Below are 19,829 nucleotides of genomic sequence, written 5' to 3'. Positions count from 1 at the left end.
ATACAAATAGCACAAGGAACACACAGAGGTAAAGCATTCTCTATTTTAGTCTTCAGTGCTGTTCAAGGATATTTTAAAAATTTACCTGAATTAATGAATAAGCCTAAAATAAGCCACCAAAAAGCCTTAAAATTTCACATCAAGTGTAATACTATATTTACAGAGTAAACAGCATCATCATTAGCATTTCTGCAGTAACACATATTCCCCTGTGAACGAGCCTTTAAGTAAATGTGTGCCATACTGGGGAAAAGCTAATTTTTTCCAAACCTTGAGCACAAGTGACTAGTCATTAGAGTGGATCATGCAATACAAGAAACAACTGTATTAAGACCACTGTGGTTAGTCTTGGCAGCTTAATTTTAAACTCCTCTCTGCACCATTTTTGACTGCTGTTCAACAGCAGATTAGCTGAGTGCACACAGAAACCACCTTCACTGAAGAGGTGAATTTGAGGTTTTATTCAGGATCATGATGATGTGGAGCAATACCTGCCCTGAAATAGTGCCTTTGTCTCCTGATGGATTTCTCTGTTGAGCAGAAAACCCCAGAATAAACCACAGGCATTCTTTTATAGGACTGGCTTAGCAGCATGCAAGCCACTTTGCAGCTCCCATCAGACCTGAATGGACAGAAGAGGAAAGCTGAAGTTCGTAACCAGCTTTTCAGCTGCTCCTCCACGTGTGAGTGACAGAGCTCGTGCTGCAGAGCATGGCAAACACCCACCTAAACATCCTATGCCATCAGGCTCATCAGACAAGCTGCAAATAAATTAAACCACTATCTCAAGTTCTTGGTTCAGATGCTTCCTCCTCCACCCCACCTATATTTACCGTGCTGACTTATAAACATGGGCCCACACAAACATAAGACACATTGCTGAATACTGCACACAGCCCTGAAATGGCTGGAAGGGGTGGGTATTGCACTGGCTTTGGCCCACACGTGATGCTGACTTGTAATGCTATCAACCCACTGCTCCACAAGCCTGGAATTTCACTTATAATGTTCTAATAGAAAATGGAATATGAGGTTGCTCTCCTTTGCCCAAACAACGTGCACAGAGTATCTTTTTTATAGGAATCACTGCTATATAGGAAACCATCATTTCCTTGCTAGAAAGAGAATCAGCAAATTGTAACTGAGAGCATAAGGCTCGACAGGCATTTTGTAACCAGAACTGACAGACCCAGAGCTAACTGCCTTTTGTGAATCGAAAGAAAAGAATTACTAGAGGGAGGGAAACTTGACTCCATTATCTCTGAAATTATTCCATCTCCCTTTTTAGCCACTTAATGACCTCAGTAACAGAAGCACAAAAGGCCATAAAAGACCAGAAAAATACCAATAATAGAAGTCAGGATACTCACGACAACTCTCCTCAAAAAAATAAAATAATTGCTAAATGAGTAGTTACACAAATATTATCACTGTCTGTCACAAACTCCTGAGTAATCTGATTCTTTTCTTCATTCCTGTCCCTAATTTCTTTCTAGTACTGTACATAAACCCAAATCAAGAAAAGTGTTTCTGTCCAATTACTTTAATTTACTCTAATTTAGTCATCAATATAACTACAGGAAGAGAAAACCCCTAGTGACAAAGGAGCACAAGTATCCCCAAAACAGTCCCAAATAGGTATGCAAAGTAGTTTTATCGAAAATATTAATAACTATATGAAACAAGATAAGGAAAATACTGCATAAAACCCCAAAACTACTTTACAGGATATAAATCATACTAGTTTTACTATTTTTATTATGCCTCCACACCAATGACAGGCATCAAGCAGTTCTGAGACAAACTTTGCTCACAATGAAGTGAGGCTCTCAGCACACCCACAGCTGGAAGTGAAATCATAGATTTGACAACTAGAGGACCATGGCTCCAGAGCAGAGTCCAACATCCATTACCCAACTTCTAATGTGGCCCTGCATTATGACATACATGGTAACAGCAGAAATATTTAATTTATCACTCTATTTGTACAAAATTTTGTTTGGGGTTTTCTTTATTTCACTGGTTGCCTAAACCAAACAGGCTCTGCTTGTGGTAGGTTCTAAACACAGGTAAGAGAAGGTTCATCTCCTTCATTTCACAGGTTAGCTCCTCCTGGCTGCCCCTGCACTCCCACCTGTGGCTCACACAGCACGGTGTTAAAGGCAAACACAAGCCCGGGTGCTTTTCCACCTGCCCTCTGGCATTTCCTGCATGTACTTTCCACCTATTCTCTAGATTAGGAGGAGGATTTTTCCTCTGTTTGTGGAATGCCTAGCTGAATAAGTGTTTGGGGTTTTAAATAATGCTAAAGGCCTGCAATATGCCAAGCCTTCCAAACTCTGTATATCCTGCTTATTCCTTTTTCACTTCTTTTTCTAAGAGAACCAGTATTTAACTGGAAAACAGCCTGCTACTGAATGTACATAATTACTGAATGTACATAATGTTCAGCGTGCAGGTTAAAGAAGCCAGTGTAACTAAAACAAGTAACCATGAGTATTTTTATTATACAGATACTCCTGCAGATAGTTAATGTAAGCAATTTATTTAAATCCTGAATTAGGGGAATCCCACACTATGACAAAATAAGAAAGGAGAAGATGCAGTCCCAGCAAAATATAACTAATATGCTCATCATAAAACTAATCAAGAAACTGAAAACTAATTCTACTTGCAGCAAGATTAAGATTTCGGATACAAGAACACTGCAGAATAATATCACAGTCAAAATAAGTCAGAATTTTTCCATATATTTGATACATCAAGGTATTTGGATCCCTTATCCTTTTTTATTTTCTTTTTTTTTTTAAATCAGAACCAGATCCAAGTTTATTTACAAACTGTCATTTACAGACTGAAAACAAATACTGTGCTGCTTTCTTTCCAACATCTCCCACAGCTGGGGATGAGATTTGCATCCAAGCACTTTAAGTGCACAAATGCCACTACAGACTGCAATGACAGTTCATAATAAAGTAGTAACTTGTGATCCTTTTATTCACAGCATAAGTTGAAATAATTCCCAATAAATCAGTAAATCAGTAGCAGTTTTATTACCAAATTCTGAAGGCAAATTTGAACCCTGCTCCTTTGGGACAACCTCATAATGCAAGCGAACATATACGAGGCCTCTCCCAGGCAACGAGACACCCGATCACGTTCAGTTTGGGAACTGGAGCATGTTATCCACTGTGAAAGAACCCACATAGGAAGGGTTCAGCACAAAAGGCTGCCTATTTGCACTTCAGCCGATAGAGCAAGTTGATCCCAAATCTCTCCAATAAAATATTCCAACTAGCTTAGCTTTGTCTTGGCCTATAAAATCTCTTTACAAGAGATCCTGGTACGTAAAAGAAAGAAGACAAACATTGTACAAACATCTTACAAAGAAACAGAAGAAGCTACCTTAAGAATCTATAAATTCAATTTAAAAAATAATAATAATCCTTAGAATCATTGGCAGTAAGACACAGTAGCAATTTAAGTGAAGCAATATAGCTGCTGTTTCAGAATTCCTAGTTGGCACTGTGGTGCTCATTCAGAGCCAAAGCAGACACTGAGCATAATGAATCCTTAGCACCCCAGCAAGGTTTTACCTTGCAGGGAGCAGATGCAGCTCTCACAGAACCTCTGTCACACAACTGCAGTGATCCATGACAGGCTAATGCCAGCAGCACTGCTTGGTGCATCACCTGTGCCCCTCAGTTCCCACATACCGAGAGCAGCCATTCACATCCTCTCTAATGAGGCTACAGCTACAACCTGCAGAACAACAACCTGTGCTGCACGATGAACACTCAGAAGACCACGTGTTGTTTTTCTGTACTGTTTGCTTCTTATAGACAGGTGCAGTGTATTTATAGCACATCACCTATAGAGATTTAAGGGAAACAGTATTTGTTCAGGTGCCAAGCTGTAAATTGCTTTGCATATTCATTCCAACACTTGGGATGCAGCTGCTGATCTATTCAGAATCTCGTCAATGCAGTTTCTTCCATCAGTGTGATGGCTACTGGACTGCAGCCCATTTTTCCCCCAATGTCAGTTTATCCACTATGTACAGGCCTTATTACACTGGAAGAATTGGTCACAGTAGCACATCCTGTTCTCTAACAAACCAAGGATCACTACATAAGGTCCAGGCTCCAAAGTGCTGCATGCAAGGAGAAAAATTCCTATGAGTATACTAACATGACAATAGGAAGAAAAATAGTGTAGCAAATATCAAAGAAATAAAATACATATAGAGAGCCTTCTTTATAAATCACATGTGGTTTATACTCCCTGTTACCCAGCTGAATGAAATCTTTCCTTCCTATCAATAAAACGTTTACAAAATAATATACAAAAGTTTTATTATATGAACAAGAACCATATTTCTCAAACACTGCCGGATTTGAGTCCCAAGAGGCAATTCGACATTAATCATCTGTTCAACACTGTATGTGTTTCAGACCCTCTCTTGCCAGTCCTTCCACTTCTGCTTTTCCTGTATTTTGCATTCCTAATACTGTGGTCTTCCACGAAATAATACCTTTTTTTTTCCTTTTTGGATATTATCACTTGTATAACTGACTTGCTACTAAATGGCTAAAGAAAAGTTTAAGGATTTTTTCTGGTATCTGGATCTCTCTTTGCTTTTATTTGCAGGAGAACAGTGATAATAATAACGGGTTGATCCCTCAGAAAGTCTTAAGATGATTGCTCACTCCTCAAACAAAACCAGTTTCATTAAGACATTAACTTTAAAAGCTACTGAAACCAGGACTATAGTTACAGATATGTACAGGACTGAGTTGTGGAAAGTAAAACTGATCACATAAAGGCCACAATAAAACTGGAGGACAAAAAGTACAAACATGTTGGCTATTAAATTTAAAACGTGGAGGATGAGGAGAAACTAAAAAATTATAAACTCTAAAAAATAAAAAAATCCCCTTACGTTCAGTAGTTAGAACTTCAGACAAATAGCATTACTTTTCAGAAAAAAGCTTTTTCAAACTTACTCTGACCTTTGAACCATCAATTTGTGAAGTAATTCTGCAGCAAGAGTAGCAGCAATGTACAATCCTAAGTAGTTTAAAGATGCCTGGAAGAGTTACAAGAGCATTTAAACAACAGCATGCTAAATAAATCAACTGAGAAGACTCAAAAACGTTTCTTTTGGTCCAATGAAGCTGTCTTAGGTTTCAGGTAAGTTTTGTCCCAGCCTTATACGGAAGTAACTGGAAGTATAAAGTCCTTCCTACCGAAGAGGGATGCATAACCACAGACCAGAAGACCTGCGAACCATTAATTAAACTAGTAAGAAGGAACACTTGGACAGGCCTACAAATTAGTTTTAACACACTATAAATATATATAAGCAACGAATTTAGAAGGACTGTATTATGAGGAGGTCTTCTTGCTAGCTTTTTCAAGTTGAATAGAATTATCACTTAAAAAGAAGTGTAAAGTTTCCAGACACAATTTAAGCAGGGACTAGAATCTCTTAACTCATTTTTTTGAGATGCAAGACTCAGCACGTTCTTCCAAATTCTGAGATGGTTGCACAGCTCTCCATAGCAACCCAGGATACAAGAGCCCTGCAGTCACTGGCAAGAATCTAACAGGAGCACCACATTAGGCTGAAAAAACTTCTAAAGCACAAGAAAGGCCACGGCTCTAAGGTGGGGTAAAATTTGTGTCTTTGCAATCAGGACAATAAAGGGATAGAGAGCAATTTCTGATATATTATGCTCCTCCATTTAAAAAGTGAAAAACCAATACAAGTGCAGGAACTACTCTTGCAAAATCTACAGTCTGGTAGATAAACGAGCCCAGGTCTGGTCAAATCCGAGTTTAGCTATGCCACAACACAATGCCTAACTCAACCTCTCGAACGAGACTTTAGAACTTGTTCCCTGTATGCCTCACTCCCCGCATTATGCTTGCAGGTCCTTTGGTTCCGCTTCTATAATCAGCCTGTTTCACTCCCGCCCTTACACTTTTACTTTATTTATCCATCTCGTTAGCACAACGCAAGTGCCCAAAGCACAGCCCTGCTGGTCCCGGCGCCCTTCAGAGCCGCCAGGGCGATCGTGGCACACAACCCACCCCGGCGGGCACGGGCACCTCCTGCCTTTGTTCCGAAGGGCCAAAGCGCCAAGGGCGCTCGCCGGGATCCGGCACAAGGCACCGGGCTCGCAGCGCACCACCCGGAGCGGGCCGCACCGCACCGCCCCGCCGCTTTACCCGCCAGCACACCGCGCCGTTGGGGCCGCGCTCAGAGCCCCCGTGCTGGCACCCAGCGCTCCTCGCCGCGCCCCCCGGCGCACCGCTCACCTGTGTGCGGGCCGGCCGGGCTCCGAGGGGCCGCCGGGGGCGCTCCGAGGCGGGGGCGCTCCGAGGGGCCGGCGCTGTGCGAGCCGGGCCGGCGCGGCCGAGCGGGGCTGTGAGGGGCGGCGGGCCCCGCCCGCCCACGCGCAGCCGCTCCTCGAACCCGCCAATCGCAGCCCCGCGCGCCCGGCCCCGGGGGCGGGGCCGCCAACGGCCGGCGAGGCCGCATCATCCGCACGGACCAATGGCGAGCGGGGGGCGGGGCCGGGCCGGGGGGCGGGGCCACAGCTCCCAGGCTCCGCCCGGCCCCGAGCAGCAGCGGCCGCGCTGCTGCAGCGGCTCCCATGGGAAAGCGAGGGAGCGCGTTCGCCTCTGCCGCCCCGAGCGACTGCACATAAGGTGAAACAATGCAGCTCATGGTGCTATTTAATAACATTTTATCTGATGCACGGGGACGAGAAATAACCTGGGAAAAAAGTTCGTGATATTTCTTAGAGCATTAGCTAAAGAAACGCTTTAGAGTGGTGAGAGGAATGGGGAGAAAGGGTTGGGAGATTTATTTGTGCTTTTCCAGCCTGAGGTTGAACTTTAGTACCACTCGTGGCTCTGTTACTAAGTTTTTCTGTCTTTACCACTACAGCGGGATTAATGAGCAAGGGCAGGTAGCTGGCAGCAGCTGCTGTTCCCCTGCTTTTGTCATGTGTGTCTTATTTTCTCCAGCAGTTAATGCAGACTTACACTAGTGCAAATGGGGAAGTATCCATACCGGTACGATTGTTCTAAAAATGCTACAGCAGGGAGATAATTAAATATTAATTATATAGATAACTAGGTATTATTGTCATGTATATTTGAGTATAAAATAACTATTAATCATACATTCCAGATTTTGATCCATGCAATAATAAAAGCTCTGTCCACAACTGGCAAAGCAATGGCATTGATAGTCTACATAAACAGGATATGGAAACTACAAAAAAGTGCAGACTGTCAGACTGGATGAAAGCCCAAATGAATAATTCATTTTCAGATGCATTAGCTTGTAGCACAGATGCAACTGAAGAGGAAGATTACTTCGTTTATGATGGAGATGCAGGAATAAGTTGTAAATACAACAATAATTCGGATAATTTGAATGCCTGTAGTTGTACAAAAGATGTTTCTGGTATTTTAAACTTAGCCTGTTCTGAAGATAACAAAAACATAAAAGCAGCAGCCAATTATGAACCTCCTCTACAGCCTGAAGAATTCTCCAGTCATCACAGAGGCACCAGAGGAACACCTGGAGTTCCAATTGAAATGCCTGGAAGTGAAGCTTCCTTTAAGAAGGAATTAGCTGTTGGTAGTTCCAGTAAAGCAGACAGCAAAGACCATGTAAAAGAACATACAACTACCTCCAAGATGTCCAATGTCCTCCTGCGTCATTTTTCTAGGGGAGAATTACTAAGCACATGCCACTTCATTGAATGTGAGACAATGCCAGAGGTGTCCTTTACTGAAAGTATCGATGACACTGGGAGCAAACCTGAGCCTTCAGAACACAGCAAAGGCCCTTTAGTGCATGAACAATGGGCAACGAGCTCCGAGGAGCATCCCTCCGAAAAGCACAAAGAAATGAAGGCTCGTGACAAAAATGGAAACTCATTAAATGAAAATAGACCTTTTTCAAATAAACCTATTTTGTGTTCTTGTCAGTGTGGGCACCGACAAGAATATTTGCAATTGATCAATGAGGCTGGAGATACACACACCTTTCAAACCATGAAAGGTGAGAGAGCCCTGTTCAAGAGAACAGTTTCACCTTGTGAGCTCAAATTTGGCCAAGGGCAAGCTCACTACTGCCGCCCTGACTTCTCTGAAGCTGCTTCAGAAGTTAAAGTACCAAAAAAACCTGATAATATTACAGTTCCTTCAACTGAGAGAGCAAAACACTTTCCTATTTTGCTAAGTAACTCAGTAATGGTGAAAAACATTTTGGAAAATAAGAATTACTTCAATTCTGCTGAAGTAGAGAATCAAGAAGAAAGGAGTATTTCAGAACTGCTGCAACAGCTACAGGTAATTAGGATGCTTGAAGAAATTCTTCATACTGGGTAAGAGTGCTTTATTGTAAGAAGATATTCTGTATCCCATAAAATCTAACATGACTAGCTCTATAGGCACTCTGCAGCTATGAGTGAATACATCACTTGACTCAAAAACTGCTTTCAAAAATAAAGTTCTGTGCAACTGACTTGATACAGAACTGTCATTACCAATTATTTAAAGGCTGAGTATTGTTTAATATTCCAGTATTTAACACTGGAGCATTGTTAGTGATGATAAAGCATCCTATCAAATCATTAGGAAATCCACTATAAATTGTTATTTCTAGTGTTATATTAAAATGTTTAAATTTACCAAAAAATACCTCAAATATATTTTTAAGAACAATGTTCTATTTTTATACTGTGCACACGTAAAGACATCTTTGCCTTTTTTCACATCTAACACTCTTCAACTACTGAGACTGGTAATCATTGACAAGTCAATTTTTTCTAAAGGATTTTTTCAACATTTCCATTACTGTAGTGAATTTATTTTAAAGCTTGTTAGTAATTAGTTAACTGCTGCTTAATTTCATGCCCTGACATGAAGCTCACTCACTGAGCTTTACAGATTCTTAATTCCATTCCTGGATTTACATCTTAGGAAATTGCTTGAGACATAAGAAGTTTTAACAGTTTTCCCTATTATTTCCTGGCTGCAAATGAGATGCTGACACAGCATGCTGATGTCCAGAATCATATTGACCATCTGAGATTTAATCCTAAGGTAAATCTCTCAAAATACATTTTTTTATAGTCATTCTTCTTTACCTCTAGGACTATGACTATCCCCTAAAACTATTTTGTCACCTTCATATTGTATTTCCCATTTATAGAAATCCTCTATATTTCACAATATATATCCCTCTACATAAATATACCTCTATATTTTCACGATATATCACAACAGAGAGCAGTAGTAGTTTAAATATTTATATGGGACACTTCACGCATCTGTCAACTCAGAAAACTGGCACTGGCACAACATTTCGTTACTATTTTGTATTTTGAATTAAAGTTTTTTTGCCCAAGTCCATAAGTGTTCTATACATTTTGTCTATAATGAAGGCTCTCATTTTAACAGGTAATTCCTCAGCTGGACTCTGCAAATGCCAGCATTGCCATTTCCTCAGGACACACTGGGACACCACCTGATGTCATCACATTACGTGCTCCTGTCCCTGTACAACCTACACATGGTTTGCTTAAAGCAAGTAAATAAAATTACAGTAACTATGCAAATGACTATTTAATGCAATTTAATTAACTTTTGGGCCGAAATTGCAATTGATCAACCTTACCTTGTACTCCATAGGACTGCAGCCTGCAACAGCAGCATCAGCACTACCAGCAGCTGGGACAGGAGAAGCACAGTGTCTAAATCCTTCTGATTCACTGCCACAATTAACACTCGGAGAAAAGATGTCTCAAATACTACAGGATCAGACAGAGCAACTGACTAAGAAAGTAAGAGCTGTGTTTCAATATATACTTTGCACTGATCCTCAAACTCCATACTCACTTAGCAAATTTGTTTCAATATAATACAAGTCTAATATTTTGTCTTGAAGGTGGAAGACTTCTCTAAGCATATGATCCAGGAAACAATCTTTTTACAAGACAAATATCTGGTAAATTAATTTATGTATTTTGAGCTATGTGAAATGTACTTGAAATGGCTGTAGACTTACAATTCTCTGGCAAGATTATTGATGTTTACCTCAAATGGATGTTTACTCTTCTCAATTCAGACTGAAGAGATGAGATTAGGAAGCAAAAATTAAGGTGTTTAGTAGGTGGACAAATTCTTGAATCTTTTAAGGATTCTGACTTAAAACTATTAATAAAAGGCCTGAAGTTGCCATGTAAGTTGGGAATTTTGACATGTGGAGCATCATTTCAGAAATATTTTTTATTATTTTACTTGGACATAATAGAGCAGCACAGAGTGTTAGGTGAATATACAATATGCAGTCCTGTTTCAATTCAGAGAACTACCAAAATTCTTACCAACAGCACTGCAAATAACATCTGGCTTACATAGCAAGACATCGTGATAGCTACTTATGCTGAATTATCATGACATTTTGTATTGAATTATTTCTTATTGATGAAGGCATTAAATCAACTGAAAAGATACCTTGATGCCTTGGAAAGAAATTATTTAAAAGCTAGAGAAGAGCATCACAACTTACAGCTGCAGAACTACAAGGACAAGCCTGTCAACCTTGGAGAGTTTGATCCTGAGAGGTTAGCAGAGAAGTGCTAAGTAGTACATCAGTATATTCTCTTTGACTGTCTTACAGCTTTTACTTCATTTATCCATTAGAATTTTCTTGAAGTGAAAATATTCTCTTAATGTGGTAAACTAAAAATTGTGTGGCAGAAATTCACCTTGGGCTTTCTATATCCTACTCGTAATTTGGATGTCTATTTGATTATTTCAAATATTTAAAAGGTACTCTGTCAACTCTATACATTTTTTCCTATGGGAAATGTATTGCGATGTCCACTATGGTTATCATGGTAAGAAATAAAAGATGAGTTGAGAGAGTTTTAAGTAACTGTGGGTTGTGATTGCATTTAGAAGGGTGGAAGGAGGAATATTCAGACTTGGCATGCTGCTTGAAGACATTCAAGAACAAATTGATGGCAGCAAGGGCAGCCTGTCATCGTTACTGACTTCCCATGAATCGGCCCAGTCTTTCTGTGAGGTAACTGACTTCTATTAAAGACTACAATTATTCTGTTTTATTGATGCAACTCTTGAAAACCTAAGTGCACTTGTGTGATTTATGTTCTCCTCTAGTAAGAGCATGATGCTTTTAGATAGCATGTTACTTCAAAAGAAAATATTTTTAATGAAATACTAACTTCCTAGTATGTAATTAACTGTAACAGAAACGTAAGTATAAAAACACAACTATACTGAATGTTCTTAGTTCCAGTTTCAAAAGCATTTATTTCGTAGTGAGAAAATATAAGTAGCTAATTTAGCTTCTCCAAAGCTGTTTTGGGGAATTAATCACTATCATTTTGCTGGAGGAAAAATTACTTTGACCAAGATTACTTTGTCCAAGATCTTAAGCTGCAGTATTACTAAAAGACCCAAAAGTATTGTACTATCAAATCTCTTAATAATAAATATTTTAGGTAACTTGGGCTTGAGAGAAAAATGGTAAGAGAACTGAAGAGATGCTGTTTGGTGGGAGTCATTCCTTGCAATGCAAGGCCCAGGTACATCTGTGTCTATGCTTTGTTACTTTGTACAGAGCTCGGCAGTTCCAAGCACTGCTGATCTTTCACAAAGAAGAGGTTCTAAAGCTCCATTTCTTCACAAGAACCATGAGGGAGAAAGAAGTCAGACAACTGATGTATTCCCACCAACAAATCAACTTTCTTCAGAAGGCAAAAAATGCAATCTTTGTCTTCACATGTAAGTGAAAACTTGGAAACAGCTGTTCAAGTTTTTATAAAAACATAGATAAAATTAATTGCTGAATAAGAAAATTTGGATGACTGAAATCTCTGAAAATAACATATATTTCCAGAATAAAAATTCTACAGAATTCTATAATGACATATTCAAGAATTCCTCTTAGCCTGGTTTTCCTACCTTTCTCAGTATGAAAGTATTTCCTGAAGCCAAAACACCACTTTCATCTAGGAATTAAATCATACTTCTGTATAAAATTCACAACAGCCACACAAATTCAGGGTGTGAATAACTAGTCAGAGTACAGTGCCAGTAAAAGATAATTTGGCAATATTTGTGTGGTATTTTTAATTAAACAAGAAAAGGGAGGGATGCAGATACTTATTAATGATCAAAACTTTGAGAGTGAAAACTCTCAATACCATTTCCATCCTTCTGGGAAGCATTTTATAGGTATTAAACATCTCAATGAGATTAGAAAAATAAAATAAATGGTCTCCCTTTAACCAATCTAAGGCTAAAAAAAGAGAACTGAACTAAGTTCCAGTAAAGAAGCAGAGCTTCTGGGAAAAGAATGCATGCAGCAGAGAACACAATCATATTAACCTAATTCTCTCAGATTATTTTACAGGGTAGATGTTAATAGTTGTGTAGTAAAACTCACCTAGCTTCCACTTTTTTCTCTGCATTGAAAGAATATTAGTTCAATCTTCTGATCATTACGCTCATAAATGGGCAAAAAATTTTCCCAATAAACTTGGAGATGCTGTACACCCAAAGTTAAAAATACACTCAAACAAGAAACCTTGTTCTTGTTCCCTCAGAAGGTACATCTCAAATATTTCTCTAATTATCTAAAGGCATTAAATTAAAGCCTAAAAACCAGCTCAAAGTTACTAAGAAACCGAATCATATTTAAGGTATGTTGTATGAAAACACTATCAGTGGTAACAGATGTATCTGAGATTTCATACTACTTTACTATTCCAATACAGGATTATAAAGATCTCTACTTTTAAAAATTTTTAACAGCTGTGGGAAGTCAGGGTGCTTTTGTCAGAATATGTCCTTTAACTAAAGAGTTAATTATTTTTTAACTGGTTAACTACTAATTTAAACTTCTGCTTACCACCTTTTCAGATAACTGATAAAGTTCTTCCTGTGAATAAATCTCATTTCTTCTCAATTAAGAAGTAATCACTAGTATAAAAGATGTTTATAAGTCTCATAATAGAAATATTAAAATACAATTGAAATATTCTGTTTCCATGCTCTAAGAAATACAAACATCCAGGAAGGAAAAACTGGAACGTCTCCACTCTTCGTGCAGAGAAAACCAACTGATTTATCAGATACCAACCTGAGTAAGTCATGAGGGCATACAAAGGTCAGAACTGTGCTTAAATCTGCTAGAGAATCCTGTGCAGAAATACATTCCTTTTATGTCTCAACATGAAAATTGTAGTTTTAACGGATGTTACTGCTTAAAGCACAAATCACTAAGAATAAAAAGGAAACTAAAAAGAACACCAGGTCAAATTCACTGTGGAAATCTCAGTGACAGTCCAAGAGGCAACAGACAGGTTGCAATGCAATTTTCACTTAGACATGAATGAAAGATGTTTAATTTGGTCAAACATTGAAACAGTTTGCTCTAGGCAAGTTGTGGCATCTCCATTCTCAGAGATATTCAGAACTCAACTGGACAGGTTCTAAGCAACTTCTTTAAGTTGGGCCTGCTTTCAGAGGGGACAGAATCAGATGACCTCCAGAAGTCTTGTCCAACCTGAATTACTCTATAAACCTTATTCAGCTTTCCAGATAAGTTTCCAAATATTGCCACTGCTAACATTTTCAAGAGCATGACAGTGATGTGCACACAATGCTTTGATTTTGCTTTTTCTTCTGATGTGCACTCATTTCACATCCTAGAAGATGATTCCAAGCTTGACAACTGAGACACTTCATATCAGTACTTCCACTTTCAGCTTTTGGATTCAACTTCGTTATTCTGCTTCAAAACAAATTTACCTTTCCACTGCAGAATATTCTGAAACTTTTAGTAACATTCAGTTTTAAGTCTGAACATACAGGTTTTCTTGCCTTTTGTCTATCAGTTGTCCTTGACCTTTCTGTGATATCCTTTTAATTTAATATAAATACACACTGGGATTATTGTTTGTACTGGTTGCTGCTCAAGTTCTCATCCCATTCCCATTACCCTGCACCGTTTCCATAACACTACAGGCAGGGAGATGGAGAACTTCATTTAAAAAAAAACAAAACAACAATTCTTGGTCTGAAAATAAGCACCACCAGAAAAATACATTCAAAGTTTGCAGACAGGGCTGAAAGCTAATCTTGAATTCAATCCCCACTCTCCTGGGGGTGAAAAGTTCTCCCTCATATTACAGTAGCATTATTGGCAGCAAAATGGCATGAAATTATAGTGCTGAAAGCCAAATAATTACCTGAGTATATTAGTCAAAGCTTCTCATATTTCAGACCCTTCTAACTTATTTTTTTGAATTTTAGGCAGCGATTCAGAAGACTTCTCAGCCTGTTATTCTTGTAATGATTCACTAAGCAAGGACTTTGTCAGCTGTGACACTCTAAGTTACAAATCATTAAATACAAGATTATGTGGAGAGAGAAAAGGTACAGTGATTGTAAAAATATGAACATCTACAAGGAAACACTGCTTACAGTTTTGTTTATCTAAACCACATGTCTCTGTTTCCAGGACTTAGATGCAGATGCCCTAGGGGAAGCAGAGATCAAGTAAAACTCAGGAATTACAAAGAGTCTGTTCAGTCTTGTCCCCTGTGTAGAAAAAGCAGCTCTGGTTCATCCTGTAAGTATGATGTGTAATTAACAACAGCTTTTAAGGGGCAGAAAGCCACACTGTACATAGCAGGCATTTATACATTTAATTTACTATAAGCAATCATTAGCACTGTAAATTCAATTTTTACACAACTGGTCAAGTTTAATCTCCATACACAACAGATTTAACTTCTCCTAGTTCTTTATGAGACGAATCCCTTTCATATTTCGTTTATGGCAGGAATATCTCATTTTGCAGAGCTACATGAAAGGATATGAAAATTAGGCATTACTATGCCAACTTTTATAGTGTCAGCCATTACATAACATAGTATAAACAAAAGAAAATTCCAGCTCTACCCTCATATTGTGTGACATGAAGCAAAGTCAAGGAGAGCTTAATTTAAAAAAATTAAACGTTGATCATCTGAACATGTACCATTTAAAGTCACTTAGACTCTCTAGCATAGAAAAATAGAAAATTTCATCTAGAAGAAAGTATAAATCAGCTATTTGTCTCTAGCAATCCTGTGAAACTACAAATCAAAGTAGTATTCATGTCAGTATTAGGATTATGACACTGATTATTCTACATTCCCCACTGCAGTCTTTCACTGTATGAAGTTGAATATAAATATGCATTCCATTTGCCAACTAAACAAGAGCAAACACAAAAAGGTTAATCTATCCTCATTTACAAAAAACTTCAAACATATTCAAGTTTTATTCAGCAGTGATACTTGATCTTTAATTTATGTTAAAGAGAAAACAAATGTTAAAATACAGAGAAAATAATGGGTTTTTTTGTTTTAAACGTGGCCTCAACAACTCCAGCTTATTCACAGAAGAGAATCTCCACTCAAAAGGCTCAAAAAACTGAACAGCCAGGTGAAGTTGTAACCAGACTTCATGAAAGGTAAGCTGTGGCAATAACTATCTAGTACAACAAAAAACCCCATTGGTGAAGATTCAGCGTGGAAAAAAGCACCAGGTATCATAAGCAGGAACAATGTTTTATCTTTTGCAGTGCATGTTGTATATTAGAATTTCACTCTTTAGTGAAATTAAACGTTTACTCTAAGAACATGTGTAAACAATTTAGATTAGTTCTTCACTCCTAATTTAATAGAGTAAAAATGTAACATCTTTAGCTGACACATTTAGTAATGAAAAAAATTTTTCACTTTAAGAGAATGTTCCCAAAGATGCAAATGCAGCCCTGTATTATTAGGATGCAGCTCTGTTTGCTACCAACTATTTCTCTGTAAGTAACAATCCTACTTTTAATTGTTGCTAACATTAAATTACACCACGAGACAGAAATAAAATGGATTCCTAACAGTAACACAGACTAGGCTGAAATGCAAACAAGTTTTGTCACACATTTTTGACAGTTTTACTCAATAGCAGTAATTGCTTGGAAGTACAGCAGCTGCACTTGAGAATCAATGGCATAGAACACTGTGAGAGAAAGTTACAGCAGCAGCAGAGTGCTGCTATTATGAGAAATTTCCTTACTCTGCATCCTAGAACATTTTCTGTCTTATTGCAATGCAGATAGAACACAAATAATGATGGACTGTGCTTTACAATTCAATGGAAAATTCTACTCACCGTAAAATTAACTTGCAACCGAGTGCTATCAAGGGCTAAGTATGTGATTCATAGTTTAGAAGTTCTTTTTCTTACTTGAATTGTATTTTATTCTATGTATCTTATCTGTAGGAAATCCTTTGAGGCTGCCAAAACCTGCTGTTCAAGCACATATGATAAAATAATCCTTTCACATCAATACATACCCAGCAAGAAATCTACCCAAAGAAAATCTGCAGTCAACATCAGAGACAGAAATGCCAATGATTCCTGTACAAACGTAAGACTTTGGAGTGAAAATTAAAAGCCACACAACTTTGTTGAAAGGATTACCTCCCTATATCATGGCAAGTGTAGAACATCCCATTTTTAGCAAGCTGATTACTACAACCTAAGCAAGTGTAGTCCATTTGAGGATATGACAAAAGGGAGTTAAAACCCCAAGCATTTTGGCTTATGTGTTAGTGTATTTCATCATACAGGTATGTACAGGCTTATTGTGCAACTTAGTCCCTGTATAAATGGTGAAATAGACCAAAAATAGCATTGGATCTTACATCTAGAGTTGTGTTTCATATACTGAAACAAAGCCTAGCTAGACAAACCACTATCAAAACCTCAATGAAGCCTTCTCAGTACCAAAAACATGCAGCACTCTGGAGCTGATATATTAGAAAGGTGTAAATGTCCCTCAGTTCAAATGAATACAGTCAATGAGAGAAATAATGAACTTCCAACTTGAATCCTAGAGCAGTCTATCACGACTCAACTTTTACTTCTCACCATGTATTCAGAGTGAAAATCATGGACAAAACCTTAAACATCACCTTTTCCCAGTACCTATGTATACATTTGCCTTCACTTTTAATAAGGGTACATTTTATTATTTCCAACAGATTTTAAGTTCTACTCTGGATCATGCCATAGAGACAGCAAACAGTTTGAAGAAAACTACAGAGCGAATGGTACAAGCTGTTTCAGAAGATCTAGCTAAAGTTAAAAGAAAAGAGTTTTAATTGCCTAGTTTTCAAATGCTATATTGTTCTGCTGGTTCATACTGAAATGTTAGTATCTTTGCAAAAATAAAATTATAAACACAAACATGGAAAAGTCACCTAGCTAACTTTGTCAGCTGGTCTCTATCTACTTGTACTAAACCAAACTAGAGCATACAGGCATTCCATATTTACACTCAGAGCTGTAAAACAAATTATTAATTCTACTGAAAGTCTTTAGTAGGTTGGCTAATCCCATTACTGTGTACAGATACCTTCCCTAAGTATTCACTTAAGACAGCTTAAGAAGAATTGGCTCAAACAAGCAAAATTAACTTTCTGACTTGGATTTCCCCCCACTCCCAAGTGTGAGAATAAACCTCAGTAATTACTATGTATCATTTCTTCTCACACTTCAACAGCAGCTGCTTAATCACACCAAGAGAAAACAGCCTCTGTACATGAGACATCTAGGAGCAAACTCAAGATAACATACCAAGTCATAGTCAACATTTGGAATTACTTTGGTTTTAGAGTGCCCTACATTGAGAGTTGTTTGTTTTTAAGAAACATCCTTGTACGTTGCAATGACTGAATGACACCATTTGTTGTCTATGTATTTGTAATGATTAAATTGGTTCCTTCAATGTGATGTTCTTAATTTGTCAGATAGATCTGGCTTTGACATTTTAGCTGATGGGAAGTAGGTTGGAAAATTTTAAAATACTGTAGAAATTCGGTGAGCCAAGAAAAGTCATCTATTATTTTCTAACATCCATTTAACTGCAGTGATTAAAGCAGTTTAATGCTGCCTTGTTTTATCAGGGATGCTACTCACTGAAGCCAAAGTACATAAGGACTGATGAAAACCAAATTAGAAATGCCAATGCATTCCTTAAAAAGGACAGTCATTTTCAGGCAAATTTCATCAGTGGTGGATACAGAAATAATCCAGACTGTTGATACAAACAGTGATTGCTAAATTCACTCATGTGCCACTTACTCACTAGCCTGAGTCAATGGCTTTTTCAGGGCTCCTTCCACCCTTCACAGCCAACAATACCATTCAACTCTTTTCCTCCTTATCCTCTTACTGTGTATCCTTATAACTTCATTTGCCTCCCTTTATTATCCCTGGTTTTGCTTTATTTAGTTTCATGTTTGGAATGTCCTCATTATTTGCAGATGAACTTAATAAATGAAGGAATTGCTGTAGCTTCCTAGATGCAATTAAAAAAAAAGAATTTCATCTCTTTCACAGAAATCTCTCCACACTACAAGAACAGCTTGTTCTAAACCTTTTGTTTATCCTGGATCTCTGCACCTGCTGTCCTGTGCCTGACAGCAACTGCCTAAGAAAGATCAGACTGAACAGGACAGTCACATAGTGGCATTTCCTCAGAACATTCTCTGGCAAATGGAAAGCCCAGAATCCTTCCAAACCAGCAGTAACATGTATACTTATTAGCCCTATAAATACTTACGTTGAGGATTTTTCCCCCATATAACAATTTAGAGCATGTCATTACTGCAGGACATCTCAGATACTAAAGGTCCTTTTGTTGTGATTTGACAGCTGCAGGTTTCACGTGCTACTTCACACACTGAAAAGGAAGATAACTCTTCAGTCTGAACACTAACAGGATTTTTGAGGCTTCTATCACACACTTCACAATCATCTTTTTTCCCCTTGATCAAGGAACCTAGTCTAGATATTCTTGATATGAAGATGGTTCCATACCTTTGATTTTCCTTAGTAATTTCTGAATCTTGTCCAGATTTCCAGATTCAACTTTAAAAATCAGTTGCTGGGCCCACATGTAGCCTTAGTTAAGTATTTCAATATGCATAACATGAAAATACGAGCTTTCAAAATTATACCCTGTACATGTACTCTGAAACACTAAGTTTTTGTTTATCCTGACAGAACTCTTTCACATTCTTGATAATATGATTATTGATCTAGAAAAAATGCAGCAGAGAAGATCCAAATAGCTTTAATATAACGTCCCTTCATAAGCCATTTTGAGCTACATATTGATGCCAGACTTCCTAACATAGAGCATCTTTATTATTCCACCTTTACAGTAACATTTGGCTTTGCTTTGCCTGATGGAAAAAGTGGATAAGGGATACAAAAAACACAGACTAAGAAACAGACTAAGACTTTTGAGTTATCAGCTATCAGGCTGAGCTGGTGAGAGCACTTAGGCCAGAAGCAGAGACATGGAAAAAGACAACTCCTAAATATACAGAAGTAATCCAGAATTGTGAGCTGGTACTTCTTCAACTATAAGCAATTAAAAAAAATATCAACACAATGGATTTTATATACTACTGAAATAAATTATTTCAGTCCTTAAGTGTAACACTGATATCAGCTATTTTCTTCTGTACTTAACTACTTTCCAGCTTTAGGAATAGGAAAAAAAAAATTGCACCTACATATAGCTGTTACAACAAACTTGGGTTCTTCTTGCCAAAGGTATAAAAAAATATATATAATTTTAGTGCAATTTTTCAGTACCAATTTCAAAAGTGTGCATCTTTAGTAAGAAAACATTGAACACAGCA

At 37.9% G+C, this 19,829-nt stretch overlaps 2 protein-coding genes across 6 annotated transcripts in view; one reads left to right on the top strand and one right to left on the bottom strand.

The window, feature by feature from the left end:
* Nucleotides 1-6,452, bottom strand: part of GPSM2 (G protein signaling modulator 2) — a 28,072-nt gene extending 21,620 nt beyond the window's left edge. For 2 of the 3 annotated variants that reach the window (XM_014885461.2, XM_014885470.2), the window contains exon 1: nucleotides 6,325-6,452. The gene's annotated coding sequence lies outside the window, so the exon portion shown is untranslated. Of the gene's footprint in view, nucleotides 1-5,012; nucleotides 5,085-6,324 lie in introns of those variants that run through there. The other variant, XM_088170104.1, reaches the window with a different exon arrangement.
* Nucleotides 6,453-6,603: 151 nt separating this feature from the next.
* On the top strand, nucleotides 6,604-17,383 carry AKNAD1 (AKNA domain containing 1). 3 transcript variants are annotated; one of them, XM_088170095.1, is made up of 15 exons: nucleotides 6,604-6,717; nucleotides 7,205-8,376; nucleotides 9,073-9,132; nucleotides 9,490-9,619; nucleotides 9,721-9,872; nucleotides 9,977-10,036; nucleotides 10,522-10,655; nucleotides 10,993-11,119; nucleotides 11,678-11,841; nucleotides 13,120-13,205; nucleotides 14,377-14,499; nucleotides 14,585-14,695; nucleotides 15,502-15,583; nucleotides 16,393-16,540; nucleotides 17,157-17,383. In XM_088170095.1, the coding sequence occupies exons 2-15, from the start codon at nucleotides 7,282-7,284 to the stop codon at nucleotides 17,274-17,276; spliced, it is 2,592 nt and encodes an 863-aa protein (XP_088026221.1). In that variant the 5' UTR covers nucleotides 6,604-6,717; nucleotides 7,205-7,281; the 3' UTR covers nucleotides 17,277-17,383. The 3 variants fall into 3 exon arrangements, with proteins under 3 accessions (XP_088026221.1, XP_088026219.1, XP_088026220.1); XM_088170093.1 differs by lacking the exon at nucleotides 9,073-9,132; XM_088170094.1 differs by lacking the exons at nucleotides 9,073-9,132; nucleotides 9,977-10,036.
* Nucleotides 17,384-19,829: the final 2,446 nt, after the last annotated feature.

Source organism: Sturnus vulgaris, chromosome 9 (genome assembly GCF_052056855.1).
Source record: "Sturnus vulgaris isolate bStuVul1 chromosome 9, bStuVul1.hap1, whole genome shotgun sequence".
NCBI lineage: Eukaryota > Metazoa > Chordata > Aves > Passeriformes > Sturnidae > Sturnus > Sturnus vulgaris.
Note: the sequence above shows the minus strand (reverse complement) of the source record. Positions and strands in the feature narration are given on the sequence as shown.